The sequence below is a fragment of the Lolium perenne genome, chromosome 3 (assembly GCF_019359855.2).
Source record: "Lolium perenne isolate Kyuss_39 chromosome 3, Kyuss_2.0, whole genome shotgun sequence".
In the NCBI taxonomy this organism is placed as follows: Eukaryota; Viridiplantae; Streptophyta; class Magnoliopsida; order Poales; family Poaceae; genus Lolium; species Lolium perenne.
In genome coordinates this window covers 353,887,685-353,911,070 of record NC_067246.2, presented here as the reverse complement: position 1 = coordinate 353,911,070, position 23,386 = coordinate 353,887,685, and the positions used below count along the sequence as shown (strand labels likewise).

At 41.9% G+C, this 23,386-nt stretch overlaps 1 protein-coding gene across 2 annotated transcripts; it reads right to left on the bottom strand.

The window, feature by feature from the left end:
* Positions 1-605: 605 nt before the first annotated feature.
* Positions 606-9,965, bottom strand: LOC127346204 (villin-3). Of its 2 annotated transcripts, none has more exons than XM_051372761.1 (23): positions 9,657-9,965; positions 7,843-7,967; positions 7,418-7,517; positions 6,746-6,814; positions 6,411-6,653; positions 6,120-6,297; positions 5,913-6,045; positions 5,629-5,791; positions 5,232-5,379; positions 5,035-5,135; positions 4,698-4,853; positions 4,208-4,276; positions 4,052-4,120; positions 3,813-3,950; positions 3,572-3,700; positions 2,862-3,009; positions 2,721-2,731; positions 2,497-2,637; positions 2,284-2,409; positions 2,130-2,195; positions 1,471-1,786; positions 1,148-1,383; positions 606-1,058 (listed from the first exon to the last, which is right to left on the bottom strand). In XM_051372761.1, the coding sequence occupies exons 2-23, from the start codon at positions 7,896-7,898 to the stop codon at positions 945-947; spliced, it is 2,910 nt and encodes a 969-aa protein (XP_051228721.1). In that variant the 5' UTR covers positions 7,899-7,967; positions 9,657-9,965; the 3' UTR covers positions 606-944. The 2 variants fall into 2 exon arrangements, with proteins under 2 accessions (XP_051228721.1, XP_051228720.1); XM_051372760.2 differs by lacking the exon at positions 9,657-9,965 and adding an exon at positions 9,411-9,564.
* Between the last annotated feature and the right edge of the window lie 13,421 nt (positions 9,966-23,386).

Genomic DNA, 23,386 nt, shown 5'->3' with positions numbered 1-23,386 from the left:
CTCCGGTGATCCCCTTGGACCGCCAAGTGGCCGACATGCACTCTTGGGGTGAGTTGACCCCCATCGCTCGAGAACGTGCCTCCCGGACCTGCCAGGGACGCTCTAGCCGACAGAGACCCGACACCGCCCTTCCCAACAAGGCACGCCGCACGACGAGGTTGATGGGGAATTGTCGCAGTAGTTCAAGATGCTTCTCTTCTTGGGAGAACCTTGAATATGCAGATCTTGTAGGTCTCAATGGACTCCGGCGGCCTCCTTCTTGCTGATGGATTCCTAGCATATGGTCCAACCTCACTACCAATGCCCAGCGCAAAGGGAAGCCTAGTTCCCTTTACATCGACAAAGAAGGTGGCGACGGACAGCCAAGAGGCGATCGGTGCGGCTAGGGCGCTAGTTCAAGAAAGAAGAGTTGGGGAAAAAGGAAATAGATGGGTCCCACAAAAGATTCCACTGTTCGATCAGTTAACTGCATCTTGCAGTTTTGCATTATGCGGTATCTCCGTGGCTCTAACTTTACACCATATTATTATGACACTATTGTGTCACCAAACCAAGAATGAAACAAATGTGAGGTCTCAAGCATTGCAAGCTCACAACCAAACCAGTGACCTTTAAACGGAATTTAAAGAATCGACGTATAACAGGATTGCCAATGCGGCGATCTGACACAAGAAATGAAAAATCAGTTACCCAATGGCACAATTCGGGGACATGAGCAGCTCAAAACTCACTGCTCCAGCTCCTACGACGCCCACCCACCAAGGGTCCCTTGACCCAGATAGGTTTACAATTACAATGTTTCTTCTTATCATCGCAACAGGTGCAAGCGAGATCTTTCGAGTGCCTGGGGCGAATGAGATCTTCCTTTGAAAACCAATCTCGTAATTCTGGTAGCAACTGCTAAAACATTTCGCTAAGCAGAGAGAAACAACCTCTAGAACATTTTAAAACAGCTGCAGTGCGATCTTGAGCCTATTCTGCTTCCACTTTGGTAACTTTGCGAAAGCCTCCTTCGCCATGCCAAACTTCTCCCTGAACTCCATCGAAGATAGGTACATCTGCAATGTGCAAGTGTAGTAGTGTTAGACTGTCAGGTTTGAACTCCGCCGAAGATATGATAGGTGTCAGAACAAGAACAGTAGGATACCTCACGCCTGGAGTGATCAATGTCTGTGGCAGGATTAGTGGAAGATGTCCTCAGGCGGTCATATGGAAATACAGGAAGCCCTTCCTCATCTTCTGGCTGACCCTCCTTTACATCTTCCTGTATCGTTGGAGCTACAGTTTGCCCATCCTTCGCAGCAGGGGTACTACTCTCCTTGGCGTTTACCTCTGATTTAGGTTTGCTTGCTTCGGATTGTGGTTTGTTTGCATCAGGACTCGCTTGATCATCAAAAGAATATGGCAGGTAAGAGAACTATATGTGGAACTCAAAACATACCTACTTTTTTGGTGAGGACGTTAGCATACCTTTAATTGACTTTGGTATCAGGGTTTGTCTAGGCCGCTCGAAAGATGCAGACATTGCAGCAATTGAAGCAGCTCTCTGGGGTGGCTTTACAGGGTCAGGGGAGGACTTCGAAAATGATTTTCTAGCAACTGGTGGAGGGGTTGATAGATTTCGGGCATTTGAATTCTCGAAGTTGGCAGCCAATGCATTGAATGCTGGTGATCTTCCTCTAACTCTTACACGGTCAGGACTAAAAGATGTACTTCTCCGCTGAGATTTATCAGGCACGCTTGATCTTCCGGTGTGCGATGATGTTATTGGTCTTCTTTTAGGTTTCTGCAAATCGTGGCAATACCAATTTGTCATCTGGTCTATTCATGTGCAGTACAAAATGTCGATCAAATGATTAAATTTACCATCTCATGATAGCATTTTTTATCGTGGCATCTTTGTGTTCTTGACAAAAAAAAATAGACATGCAGACATACATGACCAGTGGCATTACGAGGTTATCTGAATGACTACCACCAATAAATAACATTTTCCTATTACAAATGTTCAAATGCAGCAATAACTGGACATGCAGATGCAGTGAACCTTTGATAAGAACCATCAATCATAGCAGGATGAGAGACAATTTAGGAGGTTCAAAAGAAATTCAAAAGGTACAGAATCTTACATCTCTTCTTGGTTTTACTCCATCCTTTAATACAGACAGCCTTCTTTCAAAAGAGTTACCACGCATCTGAGACAATTTATAAGATAAAACACAAGGTTAGCTCCTGAAGTTACATGGTAGAGAAAGCACACAACCCTATGAGGAAAAGGCTTACAGCTGACTTTGCAGAGTCCCATGTGAAGAATCTGGTGAAATATTGGGGCTCGCTTCCTTCATTGATGACGTAAAGTGGTGTTTCCCGGGATACGTTTTCCATTAGAATATCAAGTTCTAGAAATTTCTGGCAGCATAAAAGGAGACTTACGAATCCAACATAAGCAAATGAAGGTATATCTAGACACAGAAAAACCATGAAACTATCATATACCTCTCCCATGTTCAAAGCTTGTGCTCGTACTTTTGTGTCCACGTGTTGTCCAACCCATATAAAGACACATGAATGACAGTCCAAAATAAATATGTCCTCCGACATCATATCATCTTGTGTGTAGTTGAATATCTCTCTAACCTACAATATCATGAGACTGCCATTAGCTTCTCATCACATTATCTTATTGTTGTATAATACAGGTAAAGTTTAGAATTGTTCACCTTAAGCACCCCTTCATACGGAGATGTTATTCCACAGAAAATATTGATTCAAAAGGAGAACACAGATAAGTAAAAAACATACTGAATGGTAAGGAGTAAGAGAACAGATGGATGTGACAAATCTTACGAACTCTTTCTTACCTTTTGAAAAAGTACAACAGAACAAATGAGAGTCACTTTCTTGATCTCGTGCAATCTTCTGGCTGGGGTACTCGGACTTGATTCCAAGTAATTTCCAAAACTGATCATATTCTGATCCTTCCTTCAGCATTCTTGACTGAAGATTTGGCTGAACATAATACGTTGGATGAGAAGAATGGAAACAGTCGATATTATGGATTTGATAGAGTAGGACAATCAAAACTGAAACATGCTAATGTAAAGTACAGAGATACAGTAACAAAAGAACATTCATTTAGGGTCATACCTAAGTTGGCCAGATAAAAACTGGCAAGCACATATGTCAGACAGTGGACATTTACTGCAATAACTATGCAAGCATATATGACATGATGTAGAACTGTCCATTTGCACACTTCCTGTATGTTTTATGCTACCGTGCATAGAGAGCAGATGTAGAAAGAGTATAAAAAATCAGAAAACATAATTTATGTTATATGAATATGTGCATCACATCACATCAAACAAAATAGTCATGGACCAAAGGAAAAAAAATATGAATCATGTTGTTACAACATCGCATAGATGGTTCTCAGCAAGGCTGAAGCAACAATGAAGCTAGATACATTTGGAAATTATAAAAGGCTGAGGCAACAATGAACTGTCATAACGAAAATAAGTCGATCAAGATGATGTGGCAACAAAGCACATTTTGCATGAAATGATTATACCTTGATCACATCTAGCTGCCTCTCAGCTAGATCTTGGTCCACTGATGAACTTAGGTTCCCAATCCAAGTAAATACCGTATCTCCATCATGTAGTATGTAACAATAAGAAGAGTTCAGGGATGGTGCCACCTGGTAAAAAGTACTGTATCATTTTCGTAACATGTGGTAAAAACATGACCAAATAAAGTGGACATAAGCATAATGCCCTGTGCAAGTGAAGCTAGATCAAAACAGAAAGTACCGTATCAACTTGAATTGCTTGCATACTATCTGGTCCTGAGCCTTGAATCCGGAAGAGTCCAACCCCATTTTCTGAATATGTATCATCTTGAATGCCATTTTCTGAGACAAACTTTTTATACCCAGTACTAGCACCACCCTGTATTATTTAGTTTTTCCAAAAAAAACAAGTAAAGGAACACAGTAAAAAGATACTTCCTGCAAGAAATACGAAAGTAAAGCTTAATCAAACAGGCTGACCTTGAATATAACCAAATTCTGAAATATTGGGAAAAATTCAATGGGCTCCTTTCCTTCATAAAGGCGAACCTGTGATAACCAGAGAATATTGAGAGTAAGATAGTCAAGAAACATTTTACAGATCTTTCAGCATCAAACAAATCTGATTTTGCTTACCAGAACTGCCTGGAATTTCAAAGACTCAATCATCGTATTAGCAAGTGAAGTGGCTGCAGTCCTCTCCTCCTGTCCTCACAAACAGAGCATGGGATTAGATAATTATTCTCCAGCTTGAGATCTTCTGTCTGCGACTATAAATGTGGCACCCTCATATTCTCAGTAATCTCAAGTTTTTTCTCCAATAAGAGGCAAAGATGAAAAGAATGCTAAACACAATCCAACTTAAAACAATGCAAATGCATTATCGATGCAGTACTGGTTTCACACCATGAAAGAAAAGATAACCAGAAAAAAACTGTGTCTGCTGTCATGAATCTACTAGATTACTATACAGTACTGTCCAGAGAAAACAAGCCTGGATGCAAGATAACTCATTATTCACTAATTCTCCTTATTCAGTAACCGACCTAGCATATTTGCATTACCATGCATAACTGTTATTTCAGAAACATGCTACTACAAAAGAGAGTAAATGTTAAAAAGTTACCTGAATACTCCTTTTTCCAAACCAAGTACCGATAAGACATTCCTCCCCATCATCACCAGGGTAACTATATTGGAAGATATAACAATCTCCACTGTAGAATTTGCATTGTTCGGAGAATGAAAGGAAAGTCTTTTCACTGTCATTTACGCGCCAAACCTGTAAGACTTGCCCAACTTCAGATAATCAGATTCTGCATGTCTAAATGAATTTTTAGCAACAATCTTGTTCCAGGGTACAGGTGTTTTCTCACAATAGTTCAACAAACAAGATTGTGGCAGCAATAACTGTGTTTGACCTGGTTGCAAAATCATTAGCCAGAAAAGAAAATTGGACAGACCTGTAAATTTCCTGTGCAGTCAATCAGAGGCTGAGGCTCTTCCTTCACAGGAGCAGCTTTCGCTGTAACCTTAGAATTAAATCCCTGCCGTTTAAGTAGGGCTGCCAAAGGAAATAATGTATCAACAACTTTTAAGTGTCATAGAAAATAAAATATATATAATCCATGACTAATAAGTAATAACCACCAAAGCCAACCTGCAACTTTTCCTCTGCTCTCATCTGACACAACTGCCTCGGCTTTCTTGGGCCATTTATTAAACTTTGATCGGAATATGACTGTCTCAAATCCTTCCATGAGACGAACAATGTGAGATTTTGGTCGATTTCCGTCACGAAGTAATTCCTACAAAAGTGACGTACATGCACCATCATGGAAAAGTGAATACTGGCCACTAAAAAATCAAATTGCTAATGGGCCTAACCATCACTATGGCAATGAACAAAAAAATCAAATTAGTCATGGCTCATCTAACTTTACTTAGGTTATGGTAATCAATTAATCCGGCCATAAAGCAGGATGTTCCAAATAATGTATGGCTTGCCATTAATTTGAGCTGATAAATTATCATCAACCATCAACCATTAATCTTACCTCAGCGGCCAATCCTGCTCGTTTCCTATCTTCGAGCGCTGTTTCTCTACCCATCCAGACATAAATTTCACATCCACAGTCCAGAAGGTAGCATTTTGTTGAATCTAGCAGTGCTTTCGTTAGAACTTCACAGTCAACAGAAACTGCTTGACCCTTATTTACACTGGCAATAAGTAAAGTTATCAGAAAGAAAAAACAGATATGCAACAACCACGTATTTTGAACAGAGTGCATTTACTGTAGAGAGAAGTGAAATTCCGGATTTATCTCCTGTGATATATTACCAGAGCAGCTTCGGAGGGAAAGCAGTATCTACTCCATTAAGCTCCACAAAGGTCTTTCTTGGCAGAGGAGCAAATCCACCAAAGAGACCCCAGAATTCACCAGCATCAGCATCTGCCATCAACTTTCCATCCTCTGGTTGAAAGAGTAAATTATAATTCTGGAAGAGAATAGACTCTGTCCATTTAAAGTGTTTTCTTTGAACTTACCAACTGCACCTACATCACATTTTCCTTCATGGTTAGTGTCTTTGAGATATTGCACAACCTCAAGGGCTTTAGCCCTCTCCTGAATACTAGAATTCGATCCATTGAATTGGAATATCTTGGACTCGGTATCTAAAATAAATATGTCATCATGGTTGAGTGATGATCGTGCAAAGGGAACCTGTAGGAGAAAAGAGCAATGTGACATTAGTACTTCGCAGCTAGCACCATGAACGGACAGAGTGACAAAATACACTGAAAAAAAAGGCAGGGAACACAGTAAATAGTATTCACCTCTTTCACATGGACTGTATGCTTTCCTCTACAGACAAATAATCGTGTTACATGCTCCCGCTGATTGACTTCGGCATGCCTGAAACCAGATGCAACTCCACCTTCCTCTGGTATAATACAGGGTTTGAAGTATGAAAGAAATTTCTCGGTCTCATTTCCCTGTACTTCACGGTATTGAACTGCACGTCCACCAAGAGCAGCATCTAGTTCCACAGTCTTGATTGCAGCTGTACCAGCCTCATCCTGTTCATTAATTAAATGCAACAAGTAAGTCTGCTATCTCATCAGCTAGGGTATCGGCAAAAAGAACGAGATATTAAATTGTAATAGCACACCTGACTGGTATCTTTACCAAGCCAATAATGGATATCTTGCCGGAAAGAACCATTTTTAATGGCAGTTGTCTGTTCCAAAGACAAAATAATAGTTAATATTAAATTCCTAACTCCACAATGATATAAATTAATTCAAACAATCACTTTCTCACAATAACAAACAAAATGATTAATCCATCGAGGGATGGCATATCTCCATTAGGCTGATGGCATTAGCATCATCGTTATCATGTCACACAAACAAGATGCATAAATAATACAAAAATTAGAAAAGGCATTAATTCCTTAAAAGTACTTCCTCCGTTCTTAAATACAAGGCCATTTAGCTTTTTAAGGCAAACTTTGACTAATAATTTGTTGCATGTTATTTAAAAGTATATCATCAGATGCACATTTTTGAATTATATATAACTTATATTGATTAACTAAATCATTAGTCAAAGTTTGACATGAAAAAAGACGTGGCCTTGTATTCATGAACAGAGGGAGTATAAAGGATTCCATCATTATGGTAAGAAAAAAGCAGGATAAATCATTATTTAGTAAGGTTAAGAGTACAAATGAAGGAACGAGGCCAGTTGCACTGCTGAAATCATACAGCTCTGAATAATATTCCGTACAGAACTAATCTTTGACTTAGGGCGGACCTGTAATTTGAAAAGGGTAGAGTACCTTCAGTATAATGTAGGAATCTCCTGTGAAAAACTTCCCATGTGATTCTCTGGGAACAGGAACCGCTTGCAACTTTTCAACCCGCCAAATTTCTAGTCCGCTGAGGGTTGTTAAGAATAACTAAGACAAGTTAACAAGCACTATACAAGGAATGTAATAATGCAAGCAATTTCAGTACGCTGGCCCAAAATGTTCACTTACTTTCAGTGCAATATTTTCTAACAAGCTTTCATTCATGAAATCTGTAGCTGACCTATGTGTACAAAAAATTTCCTTTTGAGTATGCATCATTAATTTAAAACAATTGTGTGTGACAGTAACGGGAGATGGAGGTATATGGTATTCATAGGATAGAACAATATAGGAAATATAAGTGAAATGGTTATGTAAGCCAGTGACTGACAAAATAAGCAACTGAAGGATACTCCTTTTGACCAGCCCCTTGAAAGGCAGGATCCACTTCCCTCATTGAAATCGCCATAGTAGCCCTGGATTTTGGTGGCGGACTAGTCCTGAGTGACTTTTGCTTCAAGAGCGAAGAGAAGGTGTGCTGAAAGCAGGAAAATACATGAACAACTTAGCAGAGATTACATTTGCAACAACAAAATCTTTGTAGGTCAAGGCAAGCACATTTACAAAAAAATCTAGAAGCAGGATATGCATTACATGCTCTACATATATACATTTAGTAAATAAAAAAAACCCAGAATAGTCAAACAACAGATGGATAGAAAAAGCTTGAGAGTTTGCACATGACCGGGCAGCAGCAGTCCAGGAGATATCCTTGGACGCAACCAAATGTTTGGCAATTGCTACACGTCAGGGAGGCATGCCCCAATACATTGCAACTCCAAGAGCAGGGGTTTGGCATGACATGACGCCTGGGATCATGTAGCGGAGCAATGTCAACCGGCTTCCTAGCACACACCAAGAGCTGCTCACGTGCAATTGGGAGTTGACTAAATCGCAAACATCGGCTAAAGGTTGATCCCTTGCAACAGCAACCTCTTGTGTGTATAGCAAAGACAAGAATGAATCTCTGCTACACAACAAAGCAGCTTCAACCAGAATCCGCACAGACTGCGGGAACAATATACAGACATGCTTCAGTCGGACTCTGCAATATGGACATCTTTGAAGACCAATTACTATCATGACTAGGGCGTGACATAAGCTGAATCCTGCCAGGTTTTGGATATCCTTAGGCTGGTGCCAATGCATCACCACACTATAGCCTCGCCACGTCAGCTCTCACCCCCACTCTCACCCCACTCTCACCCTACGGTGCCAGTGCACGGGCTATAGTGCCATCTCTCACTTCCTCTCTCCTCTCTATCGCCTCCCTACCGCCCCCACTAGCACCGCTATCGCCCCTCTCTCACCTCGCTGTCGCCCCCAACGCGGGCGGTAGCCGGGCGGCAGCGGGCGGTAGCGCCCGGCGCCAGCCCCATCGCCCCGCGCTAGCGTCCCGGCCCACTCCCGCCCCAAACCGGGCGGTACCGCCCCCGCTCCCGCCTCCATTGGCACCCAGCCTTATGCAGCTGCCTGAAGGTATATCCAGAGAGACTGAATCTCCTGGCAGAGGCCGAACCACAGAAACAAAATGAAAGCGAAAAAAAAAACGGATGGGACAAACGATCCACATCATCAGGCTTGACTAGATACAAAACCGACCAAAAGGCAGTGGGAAGAAGGAAACTCCTCCACATAAATGGCCCCGATCGAGCGGAATCCAGACATGAAGACGAAGAGGGGCGGCGGATCTAGGCCGATAGGGTTTAACTTGTTAAGAGAATTAATTAATCGCTGGATGAAGACGATCTAGCGACCCACAATTGGAAGAGACAGCGGCGAATGGGCGGGGCGGGGCGGAGACGGCAGCAGGGGGATAGATTAGATCATGCTGGCATGGCTGAGGAGGTACAAACGGTGGAGCGAACAAAGAGATCCCGCTCTCTACCGCTGTTGACGGAATCGCTGGCTCGCTCGTTACCTTGGTGGCGGACCCCGGCGGCGCGGCGGCCATGGCTCCTCACCTCAGATCGGCTGGCTGGCAGGCCCGAGCGCGAGCAGGCAGGCAGGCAGCTTCCCCCAACCCCGCGGCTGGCGATCGATCAGGCCAAGTTAACCACCCCACCCGCCATTAAACAAAAACAAATCTCCCACCCCATTTCAGCTATATAAAAAAAACCAAGGGATTGACGAGACGGGGAGAGGAGAGGAAAGGATTTGGTCGCACCTGAGGTCGAATCGTGGTGGAGGAGTTGCTGTCGCTGACCGCCCGCCGTCAGCTAGCGAACGCGCGGTCGGGGAAATTAAGCGAGCCAGCCGGGTTTGGTTTACCCCGTCAATCATCCATGGGTAAACCACCACGCGGCCGCCGCACGGGAGGCGAATGATTGGAGCCGAGCGAGCGAGGCGAGGGCGTGCTCGCCACTACGGCAGGGGAAGGGGAAGGGGGAGGACGACGACGACGAGGACGAGGTGGCTGGGCTGGGCTGGACTGGAGGTGGCGGAAATTGTCAGGGAGTCTACGCGAGCGCGAGCGATATACTAGTACTAGTACTTATATATATTTTCGGGAGAAAACAAAATCGAAACGCCGTTATATGCTGTCGTGGCCTCTGCTCGGCTGCCTTTTCACTCTGACGAGCTACCTGGATATATGACCCACCCACAGTATCGCATCTTGTGCAAGGGAAACAACTAGCTAGGCGGGCGCGTTTGTTTCTAAAATGATTTTGTCCAAAGGTTTCAAAAGACCTCTCTCTCTCTCTCTTCCATGGAAATGGAATCCGCAACTTAGAGTCCACATTGTTTTTTTAGAGCCCACATTTTGCATGTTGCCGTAGGATGCATCTCCATCGGTTGGAACTACGGTAGGATTGATCATATCGCCTAAGTTGCATCTGCGTAGGAACTGCACTTGATCATATCGATGTAGCCCTCGTAGCAGCATATGCTATGTTACGCGGGGTGGCACGGCGCGACAAGGCTGTCCATCGACCATCTTCCATGTCGTTGGCGTGGCGCGAAAGCGCACTGGCCATCAATGTAGGGTATGGGGCTAGTATGGAGTGAAAAGGATTTTAATCTACCTCGACCGTTGGTGCTGAAATTATGGAAATATTTATTTATTTATTTATTTATTTATTTATTGCAAACACACGAATTGCCCTTGGACTCTCAATCACAAGTACTCCAGCCTCTAGGATAGTATCTACAAACTCGCTAAAATATGATCTCTGCCATCAGCTTCTCATTCACGCGCAACTTATAATTAAGCCTCATTCACGGTTTTCAAGACAAATGTTTTAATTTTTGGAAACATAAAAAAATCCAGGCTTCATAGAAAATGTCTAAAAATTCATGGATTTCAAATCTCCTTTCGACATGGTCTATCATAATTAACTTATTAATTCTAATGCTTTTTATCAAACTCAATTTTTCCTAAAATTCCACGACTATAAATTCTGGGTATCTAGCAAGATTTGCCGGTGTCTTGGTTTATGGAAGGGCTATGAGAGATGAATCGCTAGAGTGAGAATGATCTTGGGGATATTTTTGGATATACCAAGATATCTATGTTTGGTGTATACATATTAGCATGGGTATATTCCAGCGACGGACTTCCATTAATAGAGGAGGAATTGCAACGAAATGCCCTTTACTCTCACGCGCAACGGCCGGCCTTGGTTAGATACTCTAATTTAAATTACTTTCTCCGTCTTAGATTAACAGGCACCCACGCAGTTTAAGACAAACTTTAACCATAGATTTGGTTAACAAAATATAAATTTTATGTCTATAAAATTTATATCATTAGATTCATATGCAAAAAAGTTTTCCAATGATATAATTTTTGCGACATATATTTTATATTTTATTAACCAAAAATAATGATCAAAGTAATTTTTTAAACTACGTGCACGCCTGTTAAACTGAGATGGAGATGTAATTAATTTCTTCTTTCTTAGACATGGATACTCCAATTTAATTGTGATTAATCAACGAGCAGCTGGTTTGTGGTACTACTATTTAAAGAGAGGAGGATTGCGTTGCGTTGCTGAGCTGTTGGGTTGGTCGGTCGTCAAGAAAAGGTATACGCTGCGGACGGGGCCGAAAGGTGATGAGGATTTGATTACTAGGCCGTGCGCGCATGACGTTTCTCCTAGCCCCGAGCACCGCCCACACGGACGCGGACGTGGAGAGCGACGCATAGGGCGCCACGGTCCAGCGGGCTGGCGCATCTCCAACTCGACGACCGTTTGCGTCTACGTCGTCGAAAAATGCCTATGCATTCTCCTTCAGCGGAACGATGTATAGTGAACGAGCCGTTCGCGGTGACGCAAACACGGCCTAAATATGCTACAGTTTGCGTCTTCATGGACGCTGCGTGGTCGTGTTGAGTGTCCGCTTGCTTGTCCCACGGTTTTGTCTAGCAGCGACCTTGGCTTGAGACGGCGTCAATTTAAGCACAACAACTCGCGGGAAGGGCAACCGCCACAGTGGCAACCGCGTCGATCGACGCGCGAACTGCTGGAATGGAGTGCCGAACCGTCGCGGAAAAGCAACCGCATCACTCTTCAGTATGTGTGCCGCCACTAATCCCGCTCAATAAGACTCATGTGTCTGCGCTAAGGATCTCCAACCAGACTGCCATTCATCTCAAGCCATTAGCAACATATATTTGCCGTTGGACCCCGATAGAGAGGGGAAGCCGCCGGGATGGCGTAATTGGTGAGATAGAGCTTCCACGCCGATCGAGCAGCTCTAGCTCCCCGCGACGGACGGTGAGAAGGGGGGGCGGAGGCCCTCGCTGATTTCCACGAGAAAAAAGATAGACCTGCAAATTGGTAGCGGAAACGAAAACGAGAGGATCCGGATGACATCTATGATGAGACAGATCGTCCCTGGAATATAGCACAGCTACGTCCTTTTCACACTTAGCAATTTTTTCGCATTACATACTCTGTAATAGTTATACATGATCAATGAAATAAAGCATATGGTTCACTCTTTGAGTCTTTTACCTCATTTACTTGTTCATTTTTGGATCGTGTATGTTTTCCGACTAAAACTGCAGAGCTGGATATTTCCGCCTAGGCGTGTATGAAAGTTGTGATTTCCAAAATTGTCCTTTAGGACGTAAGCTTAAGTTTCTAGTGGATAAGTTTTTCGTTGCGAACTCATGAATTCCTGGTAGCGACTTCCGGCACCTTGGCTAGGGGCTTGTTTCCGCGGTTATTGATGGATCGTCATTGGGCTTCGTCGCCGCAGGCGAGCGTTTTCGGCTAAAGGTCTTCCGGCTCGTGGAAGGTCAAGTGAGCAAGCCAGAAAACTTAGAAACTAGCACTTGCTTTTTCAATGAACGAAACATGCATTCATAACATATTAAAAGATTGCAGGATAAGTTTTCCGCCCACATGCAGTCGTTTCGTCCCTAGCTACTTAAAAATATTTAAGTTATATTACAAACCCTCGATGGGGCCAAAATGATGCATTGTTTTCTTCCCGCATGAATAAGTTTTTCACTTCTCCACAGCCGGAGAAGAACGGCCCTCGATACTTGCTTTCGGCTCGCCTTGAGGCGGATAAGATGCGTCGGCATCATCACTTTCTTCATCATCTTCGCTTGGAGACGCCGCGTTGTCCTTGGATTTGCCCTTCTTGGCTTCCTTGGAGCTGGTCCAGGTATATTGGCTCCCGTCGCCAGATCCGGTAGGTCGAGTCTCCGCCTCGCATTCCTTATGAAGCTCCGCTTCAAGAGGCTCGTCGGCAGAAAGTACTACCTTGTCATAAAATTCATCATGGCGGATCCTTCTGGCGATGCGGGTATTGTAGCCGCTTACTGCATTCAGCATCGCATTGACATCTGAAGCCGGAGGAACACCGGAGGTAACCCTGTCTATATCAAGATCTGGATTATGCGCCAGGCACATGGCCAAGGACATAGCAGCAGTGCCTCGAGCTGATGAAGCCTGAAGATCTACAACCAGCTCCAGAAGAATGTCCATTCTTTGAATAAGCTTGCGGACTTCGCAAGTATGGCTCTTTTTAATCGCCAAATTATAGCAAATCTTCCGGCAGGTTGAGATGAGGTCTTTGCAGTCCTCCCCGGCAAGCTGGAGAAGGTCATCGCGGGAAAACTGGTTCCGACGCTCTTCGTCATATCCGAGAGGCTCTACATGAGATAATCGGAGATAAGCATAAAGATTGAATTAAACAGGATAAGTTTTGTTTGGCAAATTCTGGATACGTACCCATGACACCCGCTTTGAGCAAGTCCCAGTGCTTCTCCACCGTGTCCATGTACTTCCAGAGCCCGTTCAGTTCTTTCTGCGGCTTTTGAACGGTGTCGTTGTCAACCTTTCTTTTCATGACGAATTCGCCCTCTTTCTTGATAAGTTCGGAGTTTTTCTCCGCCAGCTGCTTTTCCGCTTGCTCCCGTTTTTGATCCGCCTCCGCAAGCTTCGTTTCTGAATCTTGGTAAGAGGAGCGCAGGTTCTCGAGTTCGGAAGAGGCTATGGCGAGGGAAGAAGATGCACCTATCCAAAGTTAAGTCAAAATCAATTTGATAGTCGGAACTTGAATTAATGGCAAGTTTGGCCGGAAACCAACCTTGGGCTTCCGCCAGCTGTTTCTTCAGTTCTGCGTTCTCTTCCTTAGCAACTTGGATTTTCTACGCCTGGCTCAGAGTGACGCGGCGTTGCAGGGCGATGTTCTTATGTAGATCATAATTGAAAGGACACGGATGTCGCCTAGAGGGGGGTGAATAGGCGATTTAAAACTTTTACGAGATGGGCTTAACAAATGCGGAATAAAACTAGCGTTTACTTTGTCAAGCCTAAAGCCTATATACTATGGTTCACCTATGTGCACCAACAACTTATTCTAAGCAAGAGTTCACCTATGTGCACCAACAACTTATGTTAAGCAATACAAGCAAGTATGTGATAGCAAGATATATATAACTTCAAGCACAATGGCTATCACAAGGTAAAGTGCATAAGTAAAGAGCTCGGGTATAGAGATAACCGAGGCATGCGGGAGACGATGGTTTATCCCGGAGTTCACACTCTTGCGAGTGCTAATCTCCGGTGGAGAGGTGCGGTTGCTTAGTGCTCCCGAACGCCACAAGAGGCTCACCTTGAGGTGTGGTTGCTCGATGCACACCAACGCCACAAAGGCCTCACCCCAAGATGCGGTACTCACACCACACACCGAACGCCACGAAGGCGCCTCACCTAAATCTCCGGTGACCCTCGCCACAAAGGCCTAGGTCACGGTTCCACTAAGGGATTTCCTTCGAAGCGGAAACCGGGCCTTACACAAAGATTGAGGCACACATCCACAACTTAATTGGAGACTCCCAACAAATCGCCACAAAGGCCTAGAATCCGTCTAGGGTTCCAAGAACCCAAGAGTAACAACCTTCTTGCTTTCACCACCACGAATCACCGTGGAGAACTCAAACCGATGCACCAAATGCAATGGCAAGAACACAACAAAGATGCTCAAATCCTTCTCTCTCAAATTTCAACAAAGCTACAAAAGCTATTGGAGGAATAAGAGAGGAAGAATAAAGAGGAGAACACAAAATCCTCCAAGATCAAGATCTAGTGGGTTCCCCTCACAAAGAGAGGGATTTGATTGGTGAAGATGTAGATCTAGATCTCCTCTCTCTTTTCCCTCAAGAATATGCAAGAATCATGGGAGGAATCAAGAACTAGGGCAAGCTTTGAAGGACAACAATAGAGCGGAGAGAGAGAGAGAGTGAACCAACCAGCCCAAGGAGGAAGAAGGGGGTCTTATATACCCCCTCCCAACGAAATATGACCGTTTGGGACCTCCCAGGCTAGAAAATCCGCCCCCGGGCCGGATTATCCGCCCCCCGAAAATCGCCCCTGGACTCGGGCCGGATATTGTCCAAAATTGGTCATTCGGGCCGGATTATCCGCCCCCCAGAAAACTGCAAAAACACCAAAACTAAAACGGGCATAACTTTAGCATCCGGACTCCGATTTTGATGATCTTGGGCTTGTTTTGAAGCTAGGAACAAGCTCTACAAGATCATGCAGGAAACCATCATAGTCCAACAAGGGAGTATAGAAACAAATGATGAAATGTTTTACCTATCTAAAAATACATACCGGTAAAACTTCCAATCTCGAAAATGCAACAAGTTGCCCATGGAAAAACCATTCTCAATGAACTAGAGCTTGTCATGAGAATAAGCACAATATCTAAAACATCACATGGATAAGATCCAAATAAAAACTAAGAAAGATGATGAACCAAACTCGAAAACGCAACAAGTGATCTATGCGAAATCCGTTTTCGATGAACTAGAGCTTGTCATGAGAATAAGCACAAGCTCTAAAACATCACATGGATAAGGCCCAAATAACAACCAAGAAAGATGATACAAGGATGCAAAGGTTTGAGCTCTCTCCGAACGATACAATCGAGTTACTCACTCGAGGGCCCTCTTGATAGTACGGCAACTAAACTATAAACCGGTCTCCAACTACACTATGAGACCGGTGAGAAAGAAACCATATCAAGAGCAAACCGTATACTTGCGCATTCCACTTGAGCTTGATGACGACGATCTTGACCTCAACAAGATGGAACGCCTTTCTTGCTTGTGCTTGCTTGACGAAGTCTTGTGGATTGCTCCCCCATAATCCACCATGGGAGAGCTTCTTCTTTGGCGCATCTTCACATAACCATGACCACCATGTGGATTGCTCCCCCATAATCCACCATGGGAGAGCTTCTTCTTCGGCGCATCTTCACATATCCATGATCACCATATGGATGGCAAGACTCAAGCAAAGGATCTCTTCGAGATGGCTCATCTTGAACTTGCACTTCATTTCTCCATGGCAAGCTTCAAGCTGATGAACTCTTCGAGTTGGCTCATCTTGAACTTGCACTTCATTCTTCATTCTTCATCATGTTGATGTCTTGAAGTAACTTGAGGGCTCACTTCATCTTCATCTTCAAGACATACTTGACACTTGATATCCTTCATCAAATTCTTCTTATTGCAACCTTGGAGCCAATAAATGGTTCAAGAATTGCCTATGGACAACTCCTACAAATATAACTCAATGCAAACATTAGTCCATAGGGATTGTCATTAATTACGAAAACCACACATGGGGCTCCATGCACTTTCAATCTCCCCCATTTTGGTAATTGATGACAATCTCTTTGAGAGGGTTTATATACGGAATTTAAGTAACAAATAAGTTGAATATATAGAGCAAACCCCCGCATAATATATGCATGTGTGAATGATCTTGAATTTCATTGCATATATTGGCATCCAAAGCCTAGTGGAGTTTCCTCTAAATATTTAACTATGCAGCAACAAGATGCAATGCAATAAAGGCACATGCTTAAGCACAAAGCAAAGTCATAACCAAATTCCCTTAAACCCTCCAAACTTATCCCCCATTGGCACCAATTGCCGAAATGGGTGAAAAATTTAGAAGGCCAATGTAGTGAGAGTTCCTCCATAGCGTGTGCATTTCTCATAATTTGAGTGGAATCAAATGCACATATCCAATGACGAATATTCGGAAGGAATCACACTATAGATAGGATCAAAGATTGCAAAAAGATAACAAAGTCAAGAAGCTTCAACAAATGAAGCAAGCAACCAAATGAACCACAAGGAAGATACCAAAATAAAGATAGATGTTATGATAAGATCAAGAAGATTGCTCTAAATAATATGAGGAAGCTCCCCAAGGTTTGTGCACAAAACTAGACAATTTGCATTGAAGTATAAAGTGCACAAACATGGAATCATCACTCCCATTATATATTTTTCAAAAAACAAAAGATACCAAGTGAATCAAACTCTAATGATCACCAAAAGATAGTGCTCTAAATCAAATGAGCAAGCTCCCCAAGGTACATGCGTAAATTAAAATATTGTATTTGAATACAATATGCATAACATGGAATCCTCACTTCCTCATTACCATTTAAAACACAAACATTTACAATAGATCATAGAAAGAAAAATAAGCTTAACACTTGCAACAAACAAATAGTTAAGCAACAAGTAAGAGGCACCATAATAAAAAAGGCTCAACCAAGAGGATATGTGAAAGGCATGATAAAGCATACTATAAGACTATTACAAGGATAAGCAAAAAGAATTATCATAGTATTCAATGAATTATATGCTTAGCATGACCAATCAACACGCAAAAAATAAATAAGATATCAAAAGGAGATGTATCATCTCTTATGTGTATAAGTTTCTCTAAGTGGGCAATATCACAAAGATATTTATCCACAAAGAAACATGTATACACAAAATAGATACGCAAGAAATATAGTATGATATCCAAGACGAAGTCATGCAATATACTAATAAGAATTTTTGCTTAATAGCATGGCCAAAGGCTCAATTTTATCTTATTGTACATTCATGAACTTCAACCACAAACAACTAAAATACATCACAAATATCAACAAGGGATAGAAGATAGTTGGGATGCATTTGAGAAAGGCAACAAGTATCACAAATGAGGATACCAAAAGAAGTAACTAAATTTGCACTTTCATCTATATTGCACATGTGAGAGCCTTGAGGAATTGATATTCAATAAAATTGCTAGATAGGCATAGTTGGGATGGATGAATCATGAGCATGATTTAAAATACTTCCCAACAAATGCACTCATCTCAAATTACTCACATTCACAATAAAGAGGTTTCATTAAGACTTTTGCAAGAAGCACAATATTTGCAAATCAAGAGATTCATGCCAAGATGCAACCATAAGGTTGGATACAAGAAAAGTATGCATGAGAAGATACTTGTTACCAAGATAGCATTGGTGTGGATGTAGTAGATATGTGTTCGTTGACCATCCTAGCTTGCCTCAAGTTATCATTGAGTCACCACTTCTTTCCAAGAGTGAGACAAGCATCCAATGCATATCCATTGTACCTAACACAAAGGTAAGTACAAAATGGTCCCCAAACTAATTGGGTCTGATGTAGTTAGACACACTACAACATATAGGACAAACTCCACAATTCTATGTGCATATAGATATGAAAATGAATTTCATGCACATCTTAGCCAAATTAGGATTTGATGGAGTTTACCCTATATATTGGATCAAAGAAAGTAACACATGCCATAAGATATACATATATTAAATATGCATGCACAATACTTTCAAGAACCAAAGGAAGATACAATTTGGACAAAACACCAAATAAATCAAGAGACAATGGTTGCCCAAATTATATCAAAGAATCAAATCAACACAAGATTGACTCCGAAGAATTATCTCATTATAAGAAGCTAATTAAGCCTAAGCACAAAGGAATGAGATAACCAACTCCCAAGAAAGCAAGGTTCCAACAAATAAACCAACCCCTCGACACTTCTTATGATGGCACAAAGTACCAAAAAGAAAATTTATGTCTCCCAAAACCAAATTTTTGATAATGATCAAGAGAAGTTTAAGCATTATAACAAATATAGGAGAGCTCCCCCAAGATTAGTGCATTATCTAGGATTTAGAATATGGATACAAAATGCACAAAACTAGGATCATCATGCTACCTATATCTACTAAAAATGCGAAGAAAGTTTGAATAGACAAATTAGATCCATAAGATGCAAGGAAGACACATGGGAGTCAAAGCACAACAAATTCATGGCAATAAATAAGGCAATTTAAACACAAGAGCCAATGTAGATATGATCAATAAATATCTACCTCATAATTGATTACTGATGTCTACGCACACTCCTTTTCCTGTAGACAGTGTTGGGCCTCCAAGAGCAGAGGTTTGTAGAACATCAACAAGTTTCCCTTAAGTGAATCACCCAAGGTTTATCGAACTCAGGGAGGAAGAGGTCAAAGATATCCCTCTCAAGCAACCCTGCGATCACAATGCAAGAAGTCTCTTGTGTCCCCAACACACCTAATACACTTGTCAGATGTATAGGTGCACTAGTTCGGCGAAGAGATAGTGAGATGCAAATGATATGGATGAATATGAGTGGCAATAACAATCTGAATAAAATATGGCAGCGAGTAAACATGCAACGGAACAGTAAACAAACGAAGATTCGATGTTTGGAAACAAGGCCTAGGGATCCTACTTTCACTAGTGGACACTCTCAACATTGATCACATAATAAAACCACTCTACACTCTCTTGTTGGATGATGAACACCACTAATTGTGTAGGGCTACAAGAGCACCTCAATGCCGGAGTTAACAAGCTCCACAACATTCGATGTTCATATTTAATTAACCTTAGAGTGCATGATAGATCAACACAATTATACCAAGTACTAACATAGCATGCACACTGTTACCATCAAGCTATGAAAGGAGGAATAAATCGCATCAATACCATCATAGTAATAGTTAACTTCATAATCTACAAGAGATCACAATCATAGCATATACCAAGTACTTCATGATGCACGCACTGTCAACATTACATCATGGAGGAGGAATAATCTACTTTAATAACATCACTAGAGTAGCACATAGATGATATTCAACTAGTTCACGAAGAGAGAGATGAACCACATAGCTACAGCAGAGCCCTCAGCCTCGGGGGTGAATTACTCCCTCCTCATCATGGGGACAGCGATGGCGGTGAAGATGGCGGTGGTGACGGCTTTCAGGGGCAATTCCCCGTCCCGGCAGGGTGCCGGAATAGAGACTTCTGTCCCCCGAATTGGAGTTTCGCGATGGCGGTAGCTCTGGAAGGTTTTCTCGGGTTTCGTCAATCGGTGTCAATGTTTTAGGTCAAGGAGACTTAAATAGGCGAAGAGGCGGAGTCGGAGGGGCCACAGAGCCACCACACAGTAGGGGGGCGCCCCCCTTGGGCTGCGCCGCCCACACGTGTGGGGCCCCCAGGGCTCCCCTCTGGTCCCCCTTTGACTTTCTGGAAGGTTTCGGGAAAAATAAGATGTTGGGCATTGATTTCGTCCGATTCCGAGAATATTTCCTTTGTAGGATTTCTGAAACCAAAAACAGCAGAAAACAACAACTGGCACTTCGGCATCTCGTCAATAGTTTAGTTCCGGAAAACGCATAAAATCATCATAAAGTGTGAACAAAACATGTAGGTATTGTCATAAAACAAGCATGGAACATCAGAAACTATAGATACGTTGGAGACGTATCAGCATCCCCAAGCTTAGTTCCTACTCGTCCTCGAGTAGGTAAACGATAAAAGATAATTTCTAAAGTGACATGCTACCAACATAATCTTGATCATACTATTGTAAAGCATATGAGATGAATGCAGCGATTCAAAGCAATGGTAAAGACAATGATTAAACAACTGAATCATATGGCAAAGACTTTTCATGAATAGTACTTTCAAGACAAGCATCAATAAATCTTGCATAAGAGTTAACTCATAAAGCAATATTTTCAAAGTAAAGGTATTGAAGCAACACAAAGGAAGATTAAGTTTCAGCGGTTGCTTTCAACTTGTAACATGTATATCTCATGGATATTGTCAAGATAAAGTAATATAATAAGTGCAATATGCAAGTATGTAGGAATCAATGCACAGTTAACACAAGTGTTTGCTTCTAAGACAGAAGGAGATGGGTAAACTGACTCAACATGAAAGTAGAAGAAAGGCCCTTCGTAGAGGGAAGCATTGATTGCTATATTTGTGCTAGAGCTTTTATTTTGAAAATAAGAAACAATTTTGTCAACGGTAGTAATAAAGCATATGCATTATGTAAATTATATCCTACAAGTTGCAAGCCTCATGCATAGTATACCAATAGTGCCCGCACCTTGTCCTAATTAGCTCGGATTACCTGGATTATCATTGCAATACATATTTTAACCAAGTATCACAAAGGGGTACCTCCATGCCGCCTGTACAAAGGTCTAAGGAGAAATCTCGCATTGGATTTCTCGCTTTTGATTATTCTCAACTTAGACATCCATACCGGGACATCATGGACAACAGATAATGGACTCCTCTTTTACGCATAAGCATTCAACAAATAATATTCTCATAAGAGATTGAGGATTGTTGTCCAAAACTGAAACTTCCACCATGGATCATGGCTTTAGTTAGCGGCCCAATGTTCTTCTCTAACAATATGCATGCTCCAACCATTCAACTCATGGTAAATCGCCCTTACTTCTGACAAGACAAACATGCATAGCAACTCACATGATATTCAACAAAGGTAGTTGATGGCGTCCCCAGGAACATGGTTATCGCTCAACAAGCAACTTATAAGAGATAAGATGCATAAGTACATATTCAATACCACAATAGTTTTTAGGCTATTTGTCCCATGAGCTATATATTGCAAAGACAAAGAATGGAAATTTAAAGGTAGCACTCAAGCAATTTACTTTGGAATGGCGGAGAAATACCATGTAGTAGGTAGGTATGGTGGACACAAGTGGCATAGTGTTTGGCTCAAGGATTTTGGATGCATGAGAAGTATTCCCTCTCAATACAAGGCTTAGGCTAGCAAGGCTATTTGAAACAAACACAAGTATGAACCGGTACAGCAAAACTCACATAAAAGACATATTGCAAGCATTATAAGACTCTACACCATCTTCCTTGTTGTTTGACCCTTACTAGAAAATATCTAGACCTTAGAGAGACCAATCATGCAAACCAAATTTTAGCAAGCTCTATGTATTTCTTCATTAATAGGTGCAAAGTATATGATGCAAGAGCTTAAACATGAGCACAAAAATTGCCAAGTATCAAGTTATTCAAGACATCATACCAATTACTACATGTAGCATTTCCCGTTTCCAACCATATAACAATTAACGAAGCAGTTTCAACCTTCGCCATGTAAATTAAAAGCTAAGAACACATGTGTTCATATGAACCAGCGGAGCGTGTCTCTCTCCCACACAAGCATTTATTCAAACAAAAACAAAAACAAAAACATACGGACGCTCCAAGTAAAGTACATAAGATGTGACCGAATAAAAATATAGTTTCAAGAGAAGGAACCTGATAATTTGTCGATGAAGAAGGGGATGCCTTGGGCATCCCAAGCTTAGATGCTTGAGTCTTCTTGAAATATGCAGGGATGAACCACCGGGGCATCCCCAAGCTTAGACTTTTCACTCTTCTTGATCATATTGTATCATCCTCCTCTCTTGACCCTTGAAAACTTCCTCCACACCAAACTCGAAACAAACTCATTAGAGGGTTAGTGCATAATCAAAAATTCACATGTTCAGAGGTGACACAATCATTCTTAACACTTCTGGACATTGCACAAAGCTACTGGAAGTTAACGGAATAAAGAAATCCATTCAACATAGCAAAAGAGGCAATGCGAAATAAAAGGCAGAATCTGTCAAAACAGAACAGTCCGTAAAGACGAATTTCTTAGAGGAACCAGACTTGCTCAAATGAAAATTCTCAAATTGAATGAAAGTTGCGTACATATCTGAGGATCACGCACGTAAATTGGCAGATTTTTCTGAGTTACCTACAGAGAACGCTGCCCAAATTCGTGACAGACAGAAATCTATTTCTGTGCAGTAATCCAAATCTAGTATCACCCTTACTATCAAAGACTTTACTTGGCACAACAATGCAATAAAATAAAGATAAGGAGAGGTTGCTACAGTAGTAACAAACTTACAAGACACAAATATAAAACAAAGTTGTTGTAGTAAAATAAAAACATGGGTTATCTCCCAAGAAGTGCTTTCTTTATAGCCATTAAGATGGGCTCAGCAGTTTTAATGATGCACTCGCAAGAAATAAGAGTTGAAGCAAAAGAGAGCATCAAGAAGCAAATTCAAAACACATTTAAGTCTAACATGCTTCCTATGAAAAGGAATCTTGTAAATAAACAAATCATTTAAGCATAATGCAACAAGCATAGGAAGATAAAACAAGTGTAACTTCAAAAATTTCAGCATATAGAGAGGTATTTTAG

Bases quoted from the DNA above. Each gene is read 5' to 3' on its own strand.
- LOC127346204 (XM_051372760.2), bottom strand. From the start codon at position 9,443: ATGGCCGCCGCGCCGCCGGGGTCCGCCACCAAG. The intron at 7,968-9,410 runs GTAACGAGCGAG...TCCTGCTTTCAG, and splicing joins CGCCGGGGTCCGCCACCAAG to CACACCTTCTCTTCGCTCTT. The intron at 1,787-2,129 runs GTAAGATTCTGT...CACGATTTGCAG, and splicing joins GAGTAAAACCAAGAAGAGAT to AAACCTAAAAGAAGACCAAT.